At 41.2% G+C, this 22,663-nt stretch overlaps 1 protein-coding gene across 10 annotated transcripts in view; it reads left to right on the top strand.

Moving 5' to 3' along the window:
* FAM110B (family with sequence similarity 110 member B) overlaps positions 1-20,017 on the top strand; it is a 140,104-nt gene extending 120,087 nt beyond the window's left edge. For all 10 annotated transcript variants that reach the window (XM_019718187.2, XM_074318655.1, XM_019718186.2 and 7 more), the window contains one exon: positions 18,210-20,017. In XM_019718187.2, coding sequence (XP_019573746.1) covers positions 18,540-19,652 — 1,113 coding nt within the window. In that variant the 5' untranslated portion in view covers positions 18,210-18,539 and the 3' untranslated portion in view covers positions 19,653-20,017. The remainder of the gene's footprint in view (positions 1-18,209) is intronic.
* Positions 20,018-22,663: the final 2,646 nt, after the last annotated feature.

Below are 22,663 nucleotides of genomic sequence, written 5' to 3'. Positions count from 1 at the left end.
CTCATTGTCTTCAGTGCTATTTAAATAACATTCCAATCCATGCCATATTCTGAACCATAATAAGAGAAAAAAACACTTTTTTTTTTCAAAACAAAATTTCATTTTAAAATTTTGGAGCAATTTAGAAACATAGTTCCATTTTTCTGATTTTGAAGCCAAAGTTTGAGCCTTAGGTTGTTTTCTCAATAGTAAGATATGAGAAATGTTAAAGCTTTGTTCTCTATATGAAATGTTATAATCTGACAAACATGTTAATTTCTATTGTAATTTAACCTCCTTTGTTATGTTTTAAATCATGAATGTTCACTTGTTTGGGGAGCAGATGGTGTTCCCCCCTCCCCAGGGTTTTTTTTTTTTAATTTTTACTTTGAAATTATGAATTCATAGGAAGCTAGAAAGACAGCAGAGAGGTCTCATGTACCATCACCCAGTATCTGCCCTGCCAGTGATTGTGTCTTATATGATATAGAAGATCAAACCCAGGAAATTGACATTGGTACAAGGTGTGTGTAGTTATGTCATTTTATCACATGTAGAGATTCATGTAACCACCACCACAATCAAGATACTATTCTAAATTACAAAGATCTCCCTTTCTATACCCCTTTCCATACACAGACACACACATACATACACACCCTATCCCCTGACAGCCATTAATCTGTCCATCATGTCTATAATTTTGTAATTTGACAATATTATATAACTGGAATCATATAGTATATATCTCATAACATTCAACTTGATGCATGTATCAATACTTCCTTTTTTATTGCTGAGTAGTATTCTATGGCATGGATATACACAGTCTATTTAACTATTAAGGCATATTTTGACTGTTTCTAGTTTTTCACTATTACAAATAAAGCTTCTGTGAACAACTGTGTACAAGTTTTTGTGTAGATTTAGTTTTCTTTTCTCTGGATGAATGCCCAGGAGCGCAGTTGTTGGGTTCTATGTAAATCTACTTTAGGTTTTTTTTTTTAAGAAACTACCAAACTATTTTCCAGAGTGGCTCTACCATATTATATTCTCACTATCAACACCTACAGTGATCCAATTTCTCTGCATCCTTGCCAGCATTTATTTGGTGGCATACTTTTCTTTAATCTTAGTTGCTCTCCCAAGTGTGTAGTGCTGGGGATGTTGAACATTTTTTCACATGTTTGTTTGCCCTTTGTATGCCCTCTTTGTTGAAATGTCTATTCATATCTTTTGCCTGTTTACTAAGTGAATCGTTTGGCTTTTTAAAGTTGCATTTTGAGAGTTATTTATATATTCTAGATCTGAGTGCTTTGTAAAGTATGTGTTTTGCAAATATTTTCTCACAGTCTGTAACTTGTGTTTCCATCCTTGTAAAAGTCTTTCACAGAGCAAAATTTTTATATTTTGATGAGTCAGATTTATCTTTTTTTTTTGTTTTATGTATCTTGCTTTTGATATCATATCTAAGAACCTTTTCATAAAGCCTCAGATCCCAAAGATTTTCCTCCTGTGCTAGCTCTTAAAAATTCTGTAGTTTTATGTTTTACAAGAAAAGTTATGATCCTTTCTGAGTTAATGTTTGCATAAGGTATGAGTTTTGTATTTTTACCTATCGATTTCCAAATGCAGCTCCATTTGTTGAAAAGACTGTTCTTCCTCCATTGAATTGCTTTTGCATCTTTGTCAAAATAAATTAACGACACTTGTGTGGGTCTATATTTGGGTTTTCTTTTCTGTCCCATTGATCTATGTGTCTATCCCTCCATAGTCCTGATTACCTAATAAGTCTTGAAATTGAGTGCAGTGTTTCCTCTCACTTTATTATTCTTTTTCAGAAGTGTTTTAGCTATTTCATTTAACCAACTTTATTACTTTTGTGTTGTCTATCTTTCTGATACGCTTGCCTACTTGGAAAATATCAATGGATCTACAAAAACAAAACAAAAAAATGTGATTCAACAAGGTCATAGGATTCAAAATCAACATACAAAAGTCAACTGTATTTCTATATACTAGCAATGAGCACATGAAAACCAAAATTAAAAATATAATACTATTTACAGTGGCTCAAAAAATGAAGTAACTAGGGTAAATCTAAAACATATAGGACTCATATGCTGAAAACTATAGAACTCTGATGAGGGAAAACAAAGACTTTAAATAAATGGAGAGACTTAATGTGTTGACTGGAAAACTCAATCTAGTAAAGATGTCAGTTCTTCCCAAATTGCTAAACAGATGTGTTTAATGCAGTGCCTCTCAAAATTCTAGAAACAATTTTTTGTAGATACAATTCTGTTTTGATGCATTTCTTTTTTAAAGAATATCTGAAATTTCCATGTGTTTCGAAAATGATGAATTGACCAGGGGAATGATTTTCCAACAATACCAAGTACTCTCAATTAGAAATAACACTTTTACTGTAAAAACTTAGTGTCTGCCTTCTGTATGCCAGGCCCCATGCTACGTGCCTTCCATCCTCTGTGTCACATAAGCTTCACAACTATCCTGTGTGGAAGGTGGTTATTAGCGCCATTTAACAGATGGGAAAATGGAAGCACATAGTGGTAATTTACTTCCCCAGAATCACAAAGCTAGAAGATACAGAGGCAGGATTCTAACACAGACCCACTTGAGTCCAAAGTCTGACCTGCGTTCACTGTTCTCCACCCTCCAGTGGTCTTGGTGTCTTCATTGGTTTCAGCAGGGGACTCAACACCCAGTGTTCTCTCAGATAATCCTTCTTTTTGAAAAATCACTGTTAATCCTTATATCACTTCACTACTTGGTTCCCTGTAAGGCTCTGTTTTGAGTATTCCCAGTCTACCATAACATTCTAGTTCTAACTAGAGAGCTGAACTCAAGGATTATATTACATTATCCAGCTGTAAGTGAACATTTGATAGATATTTCTCAATTTTTTAAAAATTATTATTTAAAAGAGCCTTTCCATCTGTCAGAGAAGGATGACTATAGAAGTATTGTCTTTTGCCCTGCAAGTGGGACAAACGGGTTTTGGAATGACACATCACTTTTATTAGGTGTCAGGGGAAGTAGGTCACTTTATAGTGTTTATCATAATGTTTGAAAAAACTGGCATTGAAAAATGAGAAGTTGAATACTGAGTAGCTCTTTGTCCAAAGACTAGCAAGGATTACTGAAATATTTTCTGAGATAGACAGTAGCTTTTTTTGTGTAGTTTCTTTTACCAGTGTCTTCCTAAGATAAATTTCATTTTAATGGTCAATTGTAGCTTGACAAAAGAAGTACTTTAAAAAATATATATATATATATATGTATGTATGTATATGCTTTATTTATTGAAATGTTTTTCTAGATGTACTTGTAAACCCAGGAAAGCTCAAATCTCATTGATTTCTAGAAACTGGTTGGCATGATCCCAGAGCGCCTTAGTAAGTAAAATAGATGAAGGTTTAAAAGCCTCCATCTATCTGTAAAGCTATTCAACAAAAGAGAAAAATCCAATCCACTTCCTCTAGAAATCAACAAAGAAAAAATAACGTCACAGAAGAGTTAGCGTCCCTCTAAGTTAATGAAGGAGGAAACTGCATGAATCAAAACATTCATTTGGAGATGCAGACACTGCATCTAAAGTGGCTTCTGGCACCATCTCTGTGTTTGGAGCCAGTGGCCTCCTGTCACAGGCATAACCAGGTCCTTACTGCAGGATTTAACAACTCGATTGCTAAACTGCAGTTGCTGGCTAAATGTTTTCTGAAGAATTTGGGATGACATGATCTCAAAAGTAAGCTGACACATTACATGCAAATATAGCACTACTGTTGGCGTATTATTATAGGAATCATCCAGCTCTTGATATCATTAGAGGCTGCCTCTGACCTCATGGTATCAACCACCCCCTTCACTGCCCCTGTAGATCAGCCATTGACCAATAAATGGCTCCCACATGGTGACTTCCTGGATCAGCCCATAAACTCATTGGGCAGTTTCAGAGTCTGTGCACTGATGGAAGGACTCTACACATTCTATGCATAGAAACATGCTGTATAAGAAGTATGAGAATTTCAGGGCCATAAAGAATATAAGAGATCAACCGTGGCACAGATCCAGGACAACTAGCGTACCAGGGCACAACCGGATGTCAGTGGCCATAACTGATGAGATGCCCTCCTGCTCCCTCTTCCTTCCTCTCTCTCTCACATTCTTCCAGTCCACTTCGCTCATACCTTCCTCTCTATTACTGTCTATTTTTTGGGAGACTTAATCTGCTTATCAAAAACATACTTGCCACTTTCTTATCTACTCAAGTATTCTTTCAGTGCTTAATAACTTACTACAATTTATCTTCAAGCTTTTCTTCTGTCCTCATGTTCTGTCTTCATGTCTTCTCTGTCTTCATGTTCCTTTCTTCTTGTTTTGAACTTAGTAACTTAAATCTGGGCAGTCGAAAACATTGCAGAGATACACAAAACTTTTTAGAAAGAAATGTGCCATTCATCTGCCACACCCTCCGACCCATTACAGGAATCCCTGTAAAATTTCTTGGACAGATGGTAAGCCTATATGTGTCTGCACAAACCTTTCCTGAGATAGAAAGCTCACTGTTTACAAAGGAACTAATTCCCATTTGGGACGTTTTTAATTGTTAAAAAAATTCTGCCTTAAATCAATCTACAAATTGCTTCTACAAGACCGTGACATTCATCTGGTAGTACTTTCTCCAGCTCATTAATATACAGTGGCTAACATGTATTGTCCCCTGAGCTAAGATAGGTCCCAGTGTTATGCCTATGGCACGGGTAAGGAACCTGAAGGTTAGTGACTCAAGGTCACATGGTACTAGGTTGGCACAAAAGTAATTGCAGTTTAAAAGGTTAAAAATAATTGCAAAAACCCCAATTACTTTTGCACCAACCTAATAGTAAAGGGTGGAGCAAGCCAGGGGCTAGGGGAGAACTTGTATTGTGTGACCCCAGAACTTGGAGAATGCAGTCACACTAGCCCCTTCTCCTTATGGGTACTGTCCTCCAGGGTCACACATGCTCTCTGGGCCTCTCCATTCCTCCTTGTGTTCTTACCCCATTAGGTCCTCTGTAATCGGTTTCCCTCAGATGTCTTTCCCTCTGTCTTACCATTGGAATGGTTGTGAGTTAGTATTTTCTCACTTTTGACTTTAGTGTTCCCCTGCCACTATTCCTTAGAATCCAGCCATAGAACCTTAACACCGTTACTCTGAATTGTGCTGTCTGCTGGCTAGAATGTTGTGAACGCCACATTGTGGTCGTTTCATTCACATCAGTAGCTCCAGTGCCTAGAACAGTGCCTGGCTCAGGGTAGGCCCGTGACTGGTGTTTGTCAAATGGTTGAATTCCCTTCCTTGGCTATTATATACCCTATGAATTCTTAGCTTTTTTCCCCTGGTGTCTCTGATTCCCGATTGGTAAATTTTAAATTTGTAGAAGCAATGCATTCTTCCTCTGTCTTATAGGAGATAAAATTATAATTCATCATACCATTTGCCTTTGGCAGAAGGGGAAGGAAATGGAGATTTGCTGCTTCCTGTCACTATTAGGTTTTGCCTCTGTGATAGTTTAGAATCTGCTGGAAGGTAAATACTGATTCACTGGGTCTAGTAACATTCCCACAGCAATATCACTGTTTTTCTTGACATCTTTCAGCATCGGCCAGATGTTTTCTGCCCTGTGCCCATCCTCAGGTCCGAGGGGTCCAGATAGGTACTGCTTTGACCCACAGCAAACTCTCTCCTGCCATTCCTTTAAAGATGTTTTCACTTTACAAAGTCTCTGATGTCACAACAAGGTTATGGAAAGTCCCTCACAACCATCTGACATCTATAAGCCTTTATTTACCAGCCGTGTTCAAGTTTTTGGTTCTCGTTTTTAATTGCCCTGTGCTCAGCACATTGGTGTAAATTCTTTCTTTCTCTTGATCCTGCTCCCTCCTCCAGCTATCACCTCATCTCCAAACTCCTCAGATACCCCCTCAGCACTGTCTCCAGTTTCTTTCTCCCCATTCTCTCCTGAACCCGCCAACTTTACCAAAACTCCTCTTGTTGAAATCAACAGTAATCTTCTCCTTGCTAAATCCTTGGCTCCTTTTCATTTTAGCACCTGTACTTATCATACTACATATTTTATTTACCTTATTTACTGCCGTATATGTGAGTTCCATATAGTGTTCATTTTGTTCACTGCCTGTTACATGGTTGATGTTCAGTAAACACTTTCCAAATAAACAAATACACTACTGGTGCTTCCTGTATTCTAGGTCTTCTGTCTGTATAAACTTGCATGTCCTTTTAGGGTTTTGATCCCTAAAGGGCAGGCGGATTATAGGAAGTTGTCTTTGTCCCATTGTGTGGTCTGAAGGATTCATGCTCTGTAGGCAAGCCCAGAGGAGGGCTCAAGCTTTATCGATACAGTCTGTTTTTTATCTAATCAGATGATGACTAGATTGTCCTTTTTCTGTTGTTTAGATGATATTTTCATTTCCTTAGCAAGCTGTTAGAATAATTATTTTCCAGTATGGAGGGTGTAGTGAAATTTTGAGAGCGCCCCTTAGAGAATCTTACCAAAGAGCTTTCATTGTCCCTGCTGCAAATTGCATTTATTGGGCCTGTTATTTTATGTTTCATGAATGCCCTCTCCTCACAAAGTTTTCATAACGTCTTCCTGCCTCTTACTCCCCCTCACTGTTTTATCCTCTGGCACAGCAAGCACTGCTAACTACAGTTTCTCCCCGCAGTGGGTACACAGATTTCGCCATCACAGCAGGAAGGACGTTTTGTTTTGAAAGCAGACTGGGGTCTGGCATCATATGGGTTGGGGTGGTGAGAGGGCACTAGCTCTATTCTTTCCTCCCTTCCTTCCTGGCTCACATACATCTAAATCGGCCCCTCTTCACTCCTTGCAACCGCGGATGTTTCCGTAATTGTTGAGAGCAGGACAGGCATGGGCTTAGAACACAGACAGACCGGAGGTTGACAACAAGCTCCTTCAACTAACCAGCTTCAGGGAAGTCACTCAAACCTTCCGAGCCTTAGTTTCCCCATCTGCTAAGTGGAACAGATGATACCTGTTGGGCAAGGCTGATAAATACAAAGGATCCATCGCATCTAGCGTGAGGCCTGGCAGAACAGGTTACCCAGTAGATAGGTGCTACTGTATTTCTCTTCTGAGACTTCAGTGATTATGCCTAGATTCGAGAATTGGACAGATCATGAAGCACAAAATAACAACCATCTTTTGCCACAAGCAAAATTATTCTCTTTTCCACTAAAAAAAAAAAAATAGAAAATGCCATTTCTTGCTAAACAAAAGAAAATGCTAGACACTAAGAAAAAAAACTATTTCTAAAAGCTAACTCCCTTTTTCACTTTGGATGAGTCATTTTTCTTTAGTAAACAGGAATGAGAAGCAGAAAAATTAATCAAGATAGAGGCGGATAGTATCATTGTAAAGTGAAAGCATGAAGAAATAGATAGACTACAAAAGTACATTGTACCAGAATGGATATTGAAGGCGGTTTTCAGATCTAATGAAATGTGTTTTGTCCGTCCGGCAATGTCTATAGTTTTTTTATTTTAAATATCAGGTTGCATTTATTATGGACTTTCGATTATCATAACCTATACTTGCTAATCTATTCTTACAGAGTCTCCTAGGTGAGCTGGCTGTGTTTGGGCAGCAGGAGTAGGAAGTGAACAAAGCCTTTTTGGTAGTTTTACCTTTTTATTCTTTTACATTGAGGCAAAGACACACCCTGAATGGACACACGTCAGACAAGGTTCCCTACAAGAGAGTCTGAACTCTGCTGTCCATCAGGCAGCCTGCTGGGGCAGAGGAGAGCCAGGCAGCCTGCCCTCAGATGCCTGTGTTTGGGGGGTACAGTTGGGAGGTGGTACCACCATCCAATAATAAGGACTAAGGGAACTGCCGGGAGGAAAGGTCAGACACAGAAAGAGAAATCAGGAAAGGCTTCCCAATGGGTCTAGGGACACTTTCTTCAGCTTGGAAGACTCTGGTCAAGGTCCGGCCAAGGAGGGCAGGGGAGTTCCAGGGCAAGGAGGAGAATGCAGAGGCAGGCATCAGAGAGCATGGCTAGGTGGCAGGTGAAGATGGACAGGTGGGAGAGGGCCTGTGGCCCCAGACTTAGATGTATCACTGAATGACCAGTGTCTCCCCCTCCCTCCTGACACCGTGCCTGCCTCCAGACACAACTAGACCACACTGCCTAGCAGAGCCAACAGTTTGGCTTCTGCCTGCTGCTACAGTTCCTGTGAGCTCACAAGCAGAGCTGGAACGACCCTGGGCAAGGTGGAGAGAACTTATTAGTCATTCCTCAGCTCTTTGTCACTTGGACCCAAAAATAATATTTCAAGTGCAAATTGTGGTGGAAGACTTAACTTATACCATTCTGAGCTTGAAAATGATTTATGTAAGATGTGTTAAGTGCTAAAGATTAAAATATGTGCTGCAAAAGTAAGTGTCTGTCAACTTGCGTGTCTTATTTTGAAAATTGTTCTTTGTCCCACAATTCAGTCTGAGTCCTTAAAAATGAAAAAGTACTGTTTGTCTTTTATGAGTACACTTGAGGCAAAGAACTAGTGGTTCTAACAACTGCTGTACTGAAAGCTAGTCAAGAGATGGAAAATTATTCCAGGTGTTCTTGGCAAATGAGATCAACAGTTCTTGTTTTTTTTTGTTTTTTTTTAAATGAACCTACTGGTTCTGCTTTAAAATTCTGCCTTGTATTGATTTCTCTTTGCACCATATTTTGTGTTCTGAGCACAGTTTAATGCCGATGTGTTCACTGAGTTTTGTGCTTTTGGGTGCTGTAGTCCCATGAGTGTTGTTTCAAATTTACAAACAGAATATTCCAAGTTTCACTTCCCAAGCTTTTTATTGGACATCTTCATGGAGTCCGTACAATATAAAATGATATGCTAGATATTCTACTGAGTGTTTAAGCATTTTAGTTCAGCTCCTTTGAGTGAGTGCCTCATAGGTGCACGGCTGCGGCTTCAGTAGAAAAAGCAATAAAAAGCGGGTGCTCCCTGCCCTCCAGATGCTCTGTGTAGCAAGATAGAGTGAAACCACAGTCTTATGTTACCTTATTGTTATTTTTAATATTTTCATCAAACTTCAACTAACTGATACATCTGCAGCCAGTGGTGTAAAGAAAGACAATTAAATGAAAGGAACCCAAACTATAAATATTTTATCTTCTCTCCCTGTGCATTTAAGCTGTTAGCAAGTAGTATGGTTATTTGATTTAACAAAAAGTTAAATGGTTTCTTTTCCTCCCCTCCCTTCTGGGGAAGCCGGTACTAAGCAATGAATGGCCAAAAGAGTAGATATTTAGGAACTGAAATATACTTAGTGTGGGTTCCTGCGTCATATTATTTAAATATAAAGCATTAAAAAATACATCATATGTATCTTTTTAAGACCTGGAGTGACAGTGTGACATGGTGTGGTGGAGCAAGGCTTATCTATACAGATGAGTGTGAAACCCACAGCCACCCAGTAGGTGAATGTCTTAGACGACTTTCTTAGTATCCATGGACATCAGTTTCCTCATCTGTAAAGTGGGGACAATAGCACTTGTTTTAGAGATACTGGTGGAATTGAATTTAAAAACCTTTGAAAAGCACTAGTATAGTTCTGGGAACATAATATGTACCTAATAAGAAATGGTCATATTAATGGGTAATTTGTAAACAATTTATATACCAATTTACCTAACACATTCACAGTGGACTTGGTCCACTCTTTAAAAAATGCTGCTTTACTTTTCTGTTCCTTCAAGTTTAAGTGTTTTACAATTTTACTTTAACACATTTTAATATTTATTTCAGAGTAAATAATACCCTTTGCCAAGGGTATTAAAAGTATTTTCAGAAATCAATGTTCTATCTATATTGCCACCCTAATGTTTTGTATTGTATGTATGTGCTATCTACAGTTGCCATAGAGTACAAGCTTACATAGCTAAAGGAAAAAGCAATATGGCAAGTGCACATGCTTAAAATCGACGTTGGTGGGAGAACCGGATGCAGGGTTCCCAGATCTGCACAGCCCTGGATCCCAGTCAGGGTTCTCCAGGTGCCACTCACAAGTACTTACCCCCTTGTATAAGCAAGACCACCTCTTAAATGGGTAATTGTGAGGATGGGTGGGCTGGTGAGTGTAAGCTCCCAGCACCATAACTCTGTGAACTCCACATAAATTCCTTGTAGAGTTCATAGTCCTTGAGTTCACTGGGATGTTATTGCTGCTGCTGGAAGGTGCTCCTGGTCCCTAATTAGAGGAATCAGCTAACTCTTAGACTCACACAGCTAGCAAATCTTCTAAAACCTGTGATTTAAGTGTACTAGTCTGTAGAAAAGGACAATGGGCTCTTGACCTCCACATTCATTTAGAGTTTGGCCATAGCCTTACACATTTTCACAGCTGAACATAAAGCCACATAAAGCTCTCTCCAGGAGAGGACATAAGTGGCTGAAAGTGGGATCATTTTATGTTTGTTTGGGTAAGGCAAGCAGTCCTATTGGATTTTCAGTAGGAATTCTAGAAGCCCTGCTTTTTAATTATTTGGAGTATTTTCATCAAGCAAATTGTTCTATTTACAAACAATTTTGACACTGGCTACGTGCAGCATTGATTTATGCAACCTCAGGTAAAAGGTCGGGCTCCCCCACATTCACTCAACTCAGTGGCCCTCGTGTAGCAACACTTTCTTTATTTTGGGCCAAGGGAAAATGTTGAACCAGAAATGTGATTTTTTGGGGGGAGAGGGAAGGGGGAGTCTCATTCTCTATTTCATTTTAATTGTCTTAAAGAGGAGGAAGTCATTTTAAGAGAAACCCATAACATTGTGTTATAATGGATATGCATACAAATGAAAATGAAGTATGTGCAGTGAGCTTTGTAAATGACCTTAGAGAATGACATTAAAGAATCCATCATGGATTGAGATTTGACCTGCTGTTCTTCTCCAACCAACTTTAGGTTTGATTTCATTTTCAATAATGGCTTTATTATTTACTCTAGACTGTTTCACTCACATAACTGTTAGCTTTGAAATTTGCAACCACATATTTTCTTTGTAACTCAAATAAAAATGGGGTCATGCAAGTGACCTTTTAGACAGAAACTGCACAGTCAATCCACTTTGACAGAAATAGCACACACACACTATCACTTGAGAGTAATGGAATCATTTTAAGACAAAAGATCATTCATTTACCGTAAAGCTTGAAATCTAATGATGGTGATTATTGGTGCCAAGTTGTGGACACTGGGGACGAAATTTAATAACAGCTTACCATTTACTGAGCAAACTTGGGGCCGAGTTCCACGCTGAGCACTTTCAATGTACTACCTCACGGAATTACATCAGCCCCATGAAATGTACCGTGTTTCCCCGAAAATAAGACCTAGCCGGACCATCAGCTCTAATGCGTTTTTTTGGAGCAGAAATTAATATAAGACCTGGTCTTATATTACGTAAGATTAATTTTAACATAGTACCAGACCAGGTCTTATATTAATTTTTGCTTCAAAAGACACATTAGAGCTGATGGTCCGTCCGGCTAGGTCTTATTTTCGGGGAAACGTGGTAGGAATCATTATTGTCAACATTCCATAAATAAGGAAATTGAGGTTGAGTCACTTGACCAGGGTCCCATAGCTATAAGTGGCCAGATATGGAGAAGCCCAGTTGACTCCTGGACCTGGCGTGGAACTGAGGAGGGGCACTGCACCAACAGACAAACAGAAACCCTGAAGGATACTACCTGGACCCATTTCATTTTCTGGCTTGGATTCGTTAGGGAATAAACAGGGAGCGAGTATACTCTTTTTCCCATGCCCTAAGAATTCACTCTTCTGAATTCTGCTTTCCATCCCTGGGATGAGATCTCAGACAGGGCTCATAACCTCTTCTGTTCGTCTTAATAAATGAAAAGTCCTCAGTTGAGATTCAGGCATGAAAGAGCCCAGGCCAACGTCATGACCAAAACTCCAACCTCTTATCCAGCTTAAATTAGCTTCTTCCTGTGCCAGCTCAGGCCTGTGTTAGCTTGGAAACCTTTATGGAAGAGGGGACAGGGAACTTAACAAACGTCCTATTTTTCCCCTTCTTTCCCTGCTCCAGCCTCTGCCCTACTCATTATTGGACTTCTAACCTCTAAGGGCCCCCACGTGGGTGCATGTACATGTGGGGCAGACAACTTGTGAACAGAAGGATGAGAAGGTTTCTCTCCTTACCTTTGATTCCTGTAATCTGGTGTCCCCTGGGCATGGGAGACTTCAGAGCTGGTTCTCTTGGGAGCTTTTGGGTTCACAGGGGGCAGCCACTTCTTTCCCACCGCTAGGGGGAGCTCACGGCCCTTTCAGTGCAGGGCAGTTGGCTTCCTTTGGAGGGGTATCTTTGGTGGGAGTTCTTTTTAAGGTAACTCCTGATCCCCTTTCCCCAAGAACATGTGTGGTCCTAGAAAACCTAACCCTTGCACTCATGGAAACACAGCTTCCTGTCGTCTGCATCCTGTGGTTGGAGAGGCCAGTGTAGACTGCCTTTGAACCTCTCAGACTCGAGCTACAAGCTGGTCTGCATGCTCCTCAGCTCCGAGAGACCTGTGTCCGGATGTCTAGGTGTGCCCTGAGTCCAACCTCAGCCCTTTTGAGGTGAGACTAGGCACACATGGCCACTGCCCTACACCACAGCTCTGAGCTTGAGACTGCCCGGATCCTGCTCCACTGAGGCAAAGTTGTCTCTGTTCCCGTTGCTATCTTTCTTTGCCCAGCTGACATGCGAAAACTGTAAATAGCAAATTACCCCTCCACTCTTCCGTCCAAACCCGTTCAGTTAACAGTGCCACCTGGAGGATATTTCCATAACACGGTATACACTTCATTGTCAGAATAATTTCACACATTTATCAAAGACGCCTGTGCACGTTTTGTGCTGCCTCAGCATACCGTACGCGTATGAGAGCCTCAGGGGTAAACATTCCTTTGTCCATTTCCATATATCATTAGAAGGTAAGGCTTGGCTTCCTTGGCATTCCAACATTTGTTTCCTGTCCTCTAGGCTGACAGAATGGATGTGTCAAAAGAAACAAGGCTTAAAGGGGTTGCTGAAAAAGAGGGGAAATGGTTTACCCAACACATGGAAAATTAAAGAAAAGTAATGGAAACCTAGGGCAAGAATTTTTATTAAATACAATTTGAAGACCTACTCTAGCCAACTGAAAGAATAAGCAAAAAATGCCTAGGATACTGGAATCAAAAGTTTAAATGTTATTAGGAAAAGTCTGTGGTTTCAAAGAATATACCAAGTGATAGTGTTATTGGCAAAAAGATTATTTCATTTACAGCTTGGAGCTGATGGTCTGCAACGCCGAGGTCAGAAAAGAGAAGATTCGGCTCTTAGAATTATAGGGGGTTTCACCAGGCGATAAGAAAGGAGGCACATCACTCAGTAATTGAGAAAGTTCAAGTCTTGAAAGTTCAGGTGCTTCTAGATGGTTGGTTCTCTGATTTCTTAGTTTCAATTCAATTTATAGTGTACAAATCTAGTCTTTTTGATAAATGCTTTTGTTACTCTCCCATTTACTTTTTCAACTTTTACTATTCTCCTTTACTTTTGCATTCTTTTCTAGTTATTTTCACAGTATAAAAGGAGTTAACACAGGATGTAAAGTACAGCATAGGAAATATAATCAAAGGTATTGTAACAACTATATACGATGTCAGAGGGGTAGTACACTGGGAGGGGGCTTATCACTCTATGAGGGGTGTAAATGTGTAGTCATTATGTTGTTTTGCACACCTGAAACTAATATTTTTTAAACAAGGAAAAAGACAAAGTTATACCAAAAACAATGGGGAAGTTAATAAAAGTGACTCTGCATTGGGAGAAAAGGAAAATGGAAAAAGTTGAAAAACGTGGCATCTTAATTAAAATGGGTAAGTTAATGTCTTCCAAATGGAATGACATTGATGCCTTTAACCCACAAAATTGTTACTTACTAATACATTTTTCTTGTAAATACAATTTTTGTGATAGCCACTATATTGTTAACTAGTTGTGATACATATTAAGGAAATGACAATTTTCATGAAACCCTGTTGGTTAAAAAGAGGGAAGAGCAGATGTGTGAATGCACAAAGCTGGTTTGGAGAGGCTGCCATCTTTTTATTTGGCTCAAGCCAGGGGTGCAAAGGAGGACGGCATAGAGGCTAAGAATTAGAGTGTGCACTTTTCCACAAACCACTTCTCATTAGCCAATGTGAAACTGCATTTTTACTTTAGTGACCAGGATGTTTCTCTGTTCTTAAAAGGGAAAAATCAAACATATAGTTATGAGAGTGACCTCCAGTCAAGTTGGAATCTTATGCTAAAGTCAATAAGCACAAATACTACCAGCAAAAATTTAAAAAGTAACATGGGACAATTTCATTCATATTGTAAAAGTTTTGTGATCAGACATGTTAAGAAATTAGAAGAGTCAGTTCTTCAAGAACTCTTATTAGCCTCAAAGGTAAATTGCTTCTTTTGCTGTTTGCCTCCAAAAATGTTTGAGCTGAAGACATTTTCAAATTTACCCAATTCAACACATTCATTTCCATAGATAAGATCAAGATATTGAAATGTTACGTGATTTAGAGTTGAATTAGTCAGACAAATTCCCTCTTTAAAACAATATTACCACTTTTTTTCTTCCATAACACACATGATGACCAGTTTTCACATACTTAAGAAACTTCTCTGGGTGAATCTGGGGTTTGTGTTCAATCCCAGGGTCCTTGCTCTAATTCCAATGCTTTCTTCCTTCCTAAAATGTAAAGATGAACTGTCCTTAGCTGTCTTTCTCTTTTTAGTTACCAGAAGCACCTGACCCGCACTGTTTCATAATAGTGAATTTTAAGATCAGGAGAGTTTACCCAGAGGTCTGGACTTGCTGCTTCCTCAGTGAGCCCACTCCCCATGGCAGTCTTTAGCTGGAGGCCCTTCCACAGGCCATGTCCCCCATTCTCTGCCTTGCCTGACCTCATAGGCATTGAGGTACATATGGCCGGGGTTATAGAAACGTTGACTTTAAGCATTTTTCACATAAACTGTGTATTCAGGCCCATTTTCTATTCCTGATGCCTCCAGGGTGGCAAATGTTCTTAGATCCAGCGTCCTGGGTCTCTCTAATATTTCTCGTCTGCCAAGGGTCCTGGTCTTCACCTAACTGCCCCTGTGAGCAGCTGGCAGATTTGAAGGTAGAAGGATTCGGGCTTTGGTTTTTAAAGTTTCGAATTCTCTGGGATTGCTATTTTTGTGCCCCCAATGCCCCGGACTTTTACTCATTTAGGAGATAAGAAAGCTTGGTAGATTCCTCTGTGCCAGAGGCATTTCGGTTCTAATCTGATGTTCTCTAGGACTTCAGTGAGCTTCCTTCCCTTGCCCCTTGCCACTCAGAAGCTGGACCAGCTTCCCAGGCATCACTTGGGGACCTGTGAGAAACACAGACTCTAGGGTACCACCCCAAATCTAGTCTGCATTTCAAGGATATCCCTGGGGCCGTGTTTCAAGTTTGAGAAGCACCCCTAGTTTGAATAGATGTCAGCATTTCTTGATCACTGTGCCCTCGGCCCCGGCTAGCTCTGTGCTACATCAGCCCTCCCCACATGGACCAGGACTTTCACACAGATAATGTGCCCCGTCAGGGCTCTGCCCCACGGTCACCCCCAGGCCAGGTTGCTGTTGAGTTGGTGTCTGCCCTGATTTATCAGGCCATTTTGTACCTCAGCTCTGCCAACTTTCATTCTCCAATCGTTTTTATCCTTCTGTGAAATTTTCAAATGGATATTCAATGGGGTAAAATATAGCCAAAATGGTTGATGAATAAAAGTTTCTCCCTCGGGGTTACGTTCTCTCTCTTTAGCCATATGTCAGCAATCAAGAGGGGCTGTATAATTACTTTTGTTTATGAAACGCTTCATGACCTTTAATACCAGTGCATGTTATATGTCAACTATAACTCATCATTCAAAGGACATTTTCCTATAAACAGCAACTGCAGGAACCATACAAAAGTTCAGTCATGGACCCCTATTCTCAGGTTCCATTTTGAAATTGAAAATAACTTACTCATTGTTAGCTCCTCAGAACCACATGATTTTAGCTGGAGAACAGATAGTAGGAATCTCATCCAAGCACCTCGTGGCATAGATGAGGAGACAGGCCTCAGAAGAAGAGGTACAAGTTCTAGTCCCCTGTCGCGCACTGGGGCATCTTCCTGCTTGCTGGGAGTTTGCTGAGGTCCTCGGGCACAAAGCTGATATGTGCAGATCTTAGTCCTGTCTTCATTCTGCCCCCGAACCTTCTGGCACCCCTCTCTGTGGATGAATTTTGGAAGCTACAGAGGTAACCAATGAAGACGTTACACACATTCCAGAGAAACATGGCCTCTCCTGGGGGCAGCCCTCTCTCAAGCTCTCTGGGTGTGATCCCACAGGGTTGCCTCCCGGCCCAGGCTATGCTGCCCTCTCTGACTCGGAGCCCCTTTGGTGGAAAGGACCCCAGTTTATCTTGCAACGTGGTAGATGAGCAGACCCAGAGGCTCTGCAGGGTAATTGTCGCTCCTCTTCTGGCATTTCATTCAAACTATGTTCAAAGAAACAATCTTACTTAATCTTCCTGAAAGGAGGTGTGTTTTTTTTAAACTAAATTTAAGTATTATAATAAAACCACACATTAAAGGAAATCCTTATGTAGGAATTACCTTGGGGTAATTCAAATCTTACACAGGAAAATATTTTTATTAGAACAAATCCTTTTGCAGATTACCAAAATTGTCTCTAACAAAACATGGCAATGGGTGTATTTAGAGATTAAGAGTTTCAAAAGATGATAGGGATACTTATCAGCTAGTTATTAATAAAACCCTCATATTCTTACCACGAGAGCAGATGATTTTACAGTAATATCACTTTATTTTGTAAATTAGCTATGTGACATGTTAGTTGAATACATTACTCTTTTAATATTTCTAATTATAACCAAAGATGTTAAAAAGGTCTTGAACCAGTTACGTTGGAATGCTGATGCATTCATAAGTGTTCTGCCAGCAGTAACAGGCAAAGAGAGGTGCTGTTCCCTGGGCTGCAGAGATAAATGCTGCATTATATTGTGTAACAAGTAGAAAAACTCCCTATAGGTTTATATTGGAAGCATGATGAGTGTTTCATTATAGTGGTTTTGGTTGGGGAATGGGGATAGTCAAGTTAAGAAAGCCATGAATTAGTCCCATGAATGCTTAACTATTATTACAAATTTTTCTATACAGTAACACATTTAGGTATGATTGACAGTTTAAGATTTTATTTTTAGTTCTTTAAGGGATTTGGGGAAAATACATACCACAGACTTTTGATGTCTGCTCATTAAGTGTGAAAAATTATGGAGCATTTAAAATTAAATTGTCCACTTCTATGGTTAATCTAAAAGTATTTCTAGTTTCTTTTTAATTAAAAATAAGCTTGTATTTAATGGGATGAACTTCATAAGCATTCTTGGTTCTCAGGAGAGTGTTTTCAGATATATTGGTTGGCAAAAATAAGATAATTGAAACATGTTGACTTCTAAAAATTGTTTTCATCTTTATTGCCAGTTCCATTTCTTGCCCATCTTTTTCGTTTTTAAAGAATTAAGAAGTTTTTGTTTCAGGTGTTATTGAGATGGGTAGTAAGAAGTCAGAAGTTTTGCTTCATTGCAAAAGTGACATAATTCACCCAGTCTTAGGCTAAAGCAGATGGGGATTCTTAGGAACCCGGCGGCATTTAATGAAGTAGGAGTCGGGTTTGCTAAACCCACATTTCTACATTCATCTAGTATTTACTGGGTTTTGGTATAAGTAATGCCAACCGGGCGTGATCGGGGGCGGTTCTCTCTAATGGGGAGGCTGCTGGGAGAGTTCACGCGTGGGGAATGTCAGCCCCTTTCTTCCTCCCAGACGCCGGTCTCTGCCTGCGGCGCGCGGGGCGCAGGCTCGGACGCCAGGGGCCCGCGGTCCGTTCTGTGAACTGGGACTCGCCTCCCTGAAAGGCCCGGCGCCCGGGGCTGGCGGTCGGCAGGCGGAGGCGGGGGCGCCGCGGGGTTTCTCGGTTGCTACTGCCGTGATGTCACTCGCCCATCCTAACCCGCGGTTGGTTGTTTTGTTTCAGCTCTGCCTGCAGTTGAACACAAAGACCTGGAGGAGACTCCCACATCCTTCGGGGAGAAGAAAGGAGGCGGAGGCGGCGAAGCGGATTAAAGGAACTTGTGGCTTGTGGCCTTTTGGTGCCAGGGGATAGTGAATTAAAGCTACAGGGGCCATTAATGAGCCGTGAGATGAGGCGCTGCTGCTACTGCTGCTGCTGCCGCCGCTGCTACTGACACTCAAGGTTCCAGGTCCGTCTGCTGCCCTTTGTGCTTCGTGTACATGTGTCTGTTCAGCGCATCCGGAGGCGCGCAGAAGAGAACCCAACACGGCCGCCGGGGAGAGACCACCCAGCATGCCCACGGAGACCCTGCAGACAGGTAGCATGGTGAAGCCGGTCAGCCCCGCCGGCACCTTCACCTCGGCGGTGCCCCTGCGCATCCTCAACAAAGGGCCCGACTACTTTCGCAGGCAGGCCGAGCCCAATCCCAAAAGACTCAGTGCAGTGGAGAGGCTCGAAGCCGACAAGGCCAAGTATGTCAAGAGTCAGGAGGTCATCAACGCCAAACAGGAGCCCGTGAAGCCGGCCGTGCTGGCCAAGCCCCCCGTGTGCCCCGGCGCCAAGCGCGCGCTGGGCAGCCCCACGCTCAAAGTGTTCGGGCCCAACGCCAAGACCGAGAGCGGAGTGCAGAGGGAGACCCTGAAGCTCGAGATCTTGAAGAACATCATCAACAGCTCGGAAGGCTCCAGCACGGGCTCCGGTCACAAGCACAGCTCTCGAAACTGGCCGCCGCACCGGCCAGATGCCACCGACCTGCACCGACACTCCTTCGCCGAGTCCCTGAAGGTCTACCCGACGCAGGGCCGCGGCAGCCCGCAGGAGAGCAGCTCCCACGTGGGCAGGAGGCTGCTGGAGCAGACGGCCGAGTCCTTCCTCCACGTCTCCCACAGCTCCTCGGACATCCGCAAAGTGACCAGCGTGAAGCCCTTAAAAGCGATCCCCTGCAGTAGCTCTGCCCCTCCCCTGCCTCCCAAACCCAAGGTCGCAGCCATCGCCGCCATGAAGTCCCCCGAAGCCGACCCTGTGGAACCAGCTTGTGGAGTCAGCCGGAGACCCTCCCTCCAGCGGTCAAAGTCAGACTTGAGTGACAGATATTTCCGGGTGGACGCAGACGTGGAGAGGTTCTTCAACTACTGTGGACTGGACCCCGAAGAGCTGGAAAACCTTGGAATGGAAAACTTTGCAAGGGCTAATTCTGACATCATATCCCTCAACTTCCGCAGCGCAAGCATGATCAGCTCAGACTGTGAACAGTCTCAGGACAGTAACAGTGACCTTAGAAATGATGACAGTGCCAATGACCGGGTGCCATACGGCATTTCTGCCATCGAAAGAAATGCTAGGATCATCAAATGGTTATATAGCATCAAACAAGCTAGAGAGTCACAGAAGGTCTCCCACGTGTAAGAGAAAGTGTGCAAAGGAGGGAGGGGTGGGTCTCTGTGCATCCGCAGTTGTGAAGGTTGTGAGGTCGCCTTGAAGTCTTGTGAGCTTCTCCACTCTCTTTGTGTTGCTTGTTGTGCAATGTTTCCAAGTTGCATGCCTGTCAACATGGGGACCGACCTGGCTTCCGCGTCCACCATCACTGCAGAGCCTGGCTGAACACGTCATCTGCCAAAAGTTTCGGGCCAGAATCTGATTAGGGCTTTGATCTCAAGCAAAACTGTTTACAGGAAAACGGTATACAACTTCTTCAATATTTATGTGGTTCTTGTGTTTTTATATCCCACGCTGTTGTGTCTTAATTAAAAGTTTTATCAACTGGCTTTTAAGTTAAAAGAGTAGAATCTTTTTGAAATAAAAAGCCAATTTGCCTACATGTGAGACCGCAATAATGGGAAAAGAAATGGGAACTGCTACCACACAGAGTGACTGGCCTAAGGTAGAACCAGGCTGGGTTTTCTGAGGAAGAAAGTGGTGAGCCTGATGTTAATCACTTACCTATTGAAATTCTCTTGCCATTTACTAATGTAATGGCTGGGACAACAATGCTACATTCTGTCCTATTCAATAGTGTGTAAATGTTGGTGGTTCTGTGTAATACTGACCCCAAGAAAAGACAATCAGATACAATGAAGGTGATTAAATCTGGGAGGTATACTGGAACGTCTGGGGGTTTGTTGATACTTTTCTGAGGGTTGATTCAGAAATTTCTACTATTACTCTTTTGACAGGAATGGTCACCCTAAAGCTGTTACTCAGTGTCTTAAAATTTGGGGGCTTTGTTTTTTTGGTCAAGAACTAATTCCATGTTGATTCTCTTCCCTGCCTCCAAACCTCCCTGTGTTGTTGTTTTTATTTGGGAGATGGGAGAGGGGCTTGTGCAGGTTTGAGCTATCTAAAGACATGAACACAAACGGAACTACCAGCCATATCAGTGTAGAGCCTCCTATTCAGAAGCGAACACCTTTGGTAGCTGAACCATATCTGAGCAGTGTGGTTGTGTTGTCTTGCATGTTATTCTCTCAGGCTGTGGACCTTTGTTACAGCTCTAGGAAACTGTAGAAACACTATGTAGCTTCCCCCACTCCCCCCATGGTCTCTAGTGCTGCATATCAACTTGTTCCCTTTCCCCCCAATAACCTGTCTTTCCGTTAGCTGTCAGCCAGCTGACAGTGTGGTGTGGTTGCCGAGACACACATGCATTGGTCTGCTTCATTGCTGTCATAGTCATGCTCTGAAGTTCAGGAGCACTACCTGAGACTTCATCAGCTAATAGGAAACTTTTTATGGTGTAAATGCTGTAAGACTTTGTACATACTTCAGTTGTTACGAAATCTTGAAGAAAAAAAAAAAAAGAAAAAGTTACGCTAATAAATAGCTCTGGTGCAGGCACAAATGGTGGTGGTTTCTCTTTGTACTGTCCTTTGCTCCCTCCACAAAAGTTCAACTTTGGACTGTGAGCCAGAAGCAGACGTTTGATAGCCTGGAAGAAACATAATTTTATTAAGTTATTTTCACCATATCACAATTATTCTGAACAGCAGTGTTCTTAATTGTAGGTGTAGCAATGTGCTTTTGCTAAAATAGTCACATCAAGGTTCCTAAAATATGCTGCCTCTTCTTTACTTAGTTCACACCTCTGATATTTTTATCTTTTCTTCAAATGAGAATTTTTCACGTCTTCCACTAGACTCTTCACTTGTAAATATTTATGAGTTCTTACAGTGGAGAAATACCTTGGAAATGTATAGCCTTGTTTTTATTTATACAAGCCCAACATCATTAACTTAACATTTGTTCATACATTTGTCCACTTCATTCATTCATTCATTCATTCATTCATTCATTCATCATTCTTCTATCAACAGGTCATTTGATGAGTGACTCCCTTTTTCATGCCTCACAGTTGGCATGGGATTGTTATGATCAACCACACAATCTCTGCCTCAGGATCTTAGATTTTCACCTTTATTTTAAGAGAAGTATCATTCCTGTTAGTGTAAATGTCTTAATCTCTTATTAGGATATTGAGTATTCAACGAGTATTTCTTGAACCAAGTTATTTGAAGGTTAACATTTCTTTAAAAGTGCCATGTAATATGTAAATGTAAAAGAAAGCATTATTTAAAACGTAATTTTCAGAACCAGAAATTATGTGATTCACAGCTATTCCTGTTCATGTGCATTTTTCTTCTGAAAATCAGATTTGGTTCCTTGACTTCCCTGGTTTTGAATTCTTTCTGGTTCTCTGATTGATTTCCAGTTCAAGTAGAACTCCGCTTCCCAGAGGAGCAATTTGAAGTGCAGCTGTGAGTGGTGATAATACAATGCATTCAGGATAACAGGATGAAAATGTCTGTATGTGTGTGTGCGCACACGTTTTCTTCCATCACCTTTGGGGTAGAAATGTAGCCATTTAAAATATCCATATCTTATTATACATCCATCTCTTTCTGGGGCTACTGAAATACCAAAAATAAGTGTTATTTTTCTAAGGAAACCAGTTTGTTTGGGAGATGAGCACTTATTTGCTAATTTAATAGCATTGCTTATGCTGTTTTTAGTCATAGATGCTACTGAATCTTTCAACATTTCAAAACCCCATTTAATCTATAAATCATCCTACTATAATTCAGTCTAATAGTCTGTGGCCTTATTTGTACAATGGACAAATGTGAGGCTTTTAGTTCCCTTTATGGAAGGAGGGAACTCGCTTTATTTTTGTTCTGGAAATTAGAGTTTCTATAAAGGACTAATTCAAATGCTTGATATTAAGTCCTAAGAATGAGACGTTTTCTAATTGTTAAGTCCTTTTAGCAAAATGCTGATTCTATTAGTGCATGGAGGTAAGTATCTTGTGTATGCGCACATTGTGTGTGTGTGTGTGTGTGTGTGTGAGAGAGAGAGAGAGAGAGAGAGAGAGAGAGAGAGGAGATGATGATGATGATGATGATGATGGTATGAATAGAGGGTTG

This window comes from Rhinolophus sinicus, linkage group LG14 (assembly GCF_036562045.2).
Source record: "Rhinolophus sinicus isolate RSC01 linkage group LG14, ASM3656204v1, whole genome shotgun sequence".
NCBI lineage: Eukaryota > Metazoa > Chordata > Mammalia > Chiroptera > Rhinolophidae > Rhinolophus > Rhinolophus sinicus.
The sequence above is the reverse complement of the archived record's forward strand: the minus strand, read 5'-3'. Positions and strand labels throughout refer to the sequence as shown.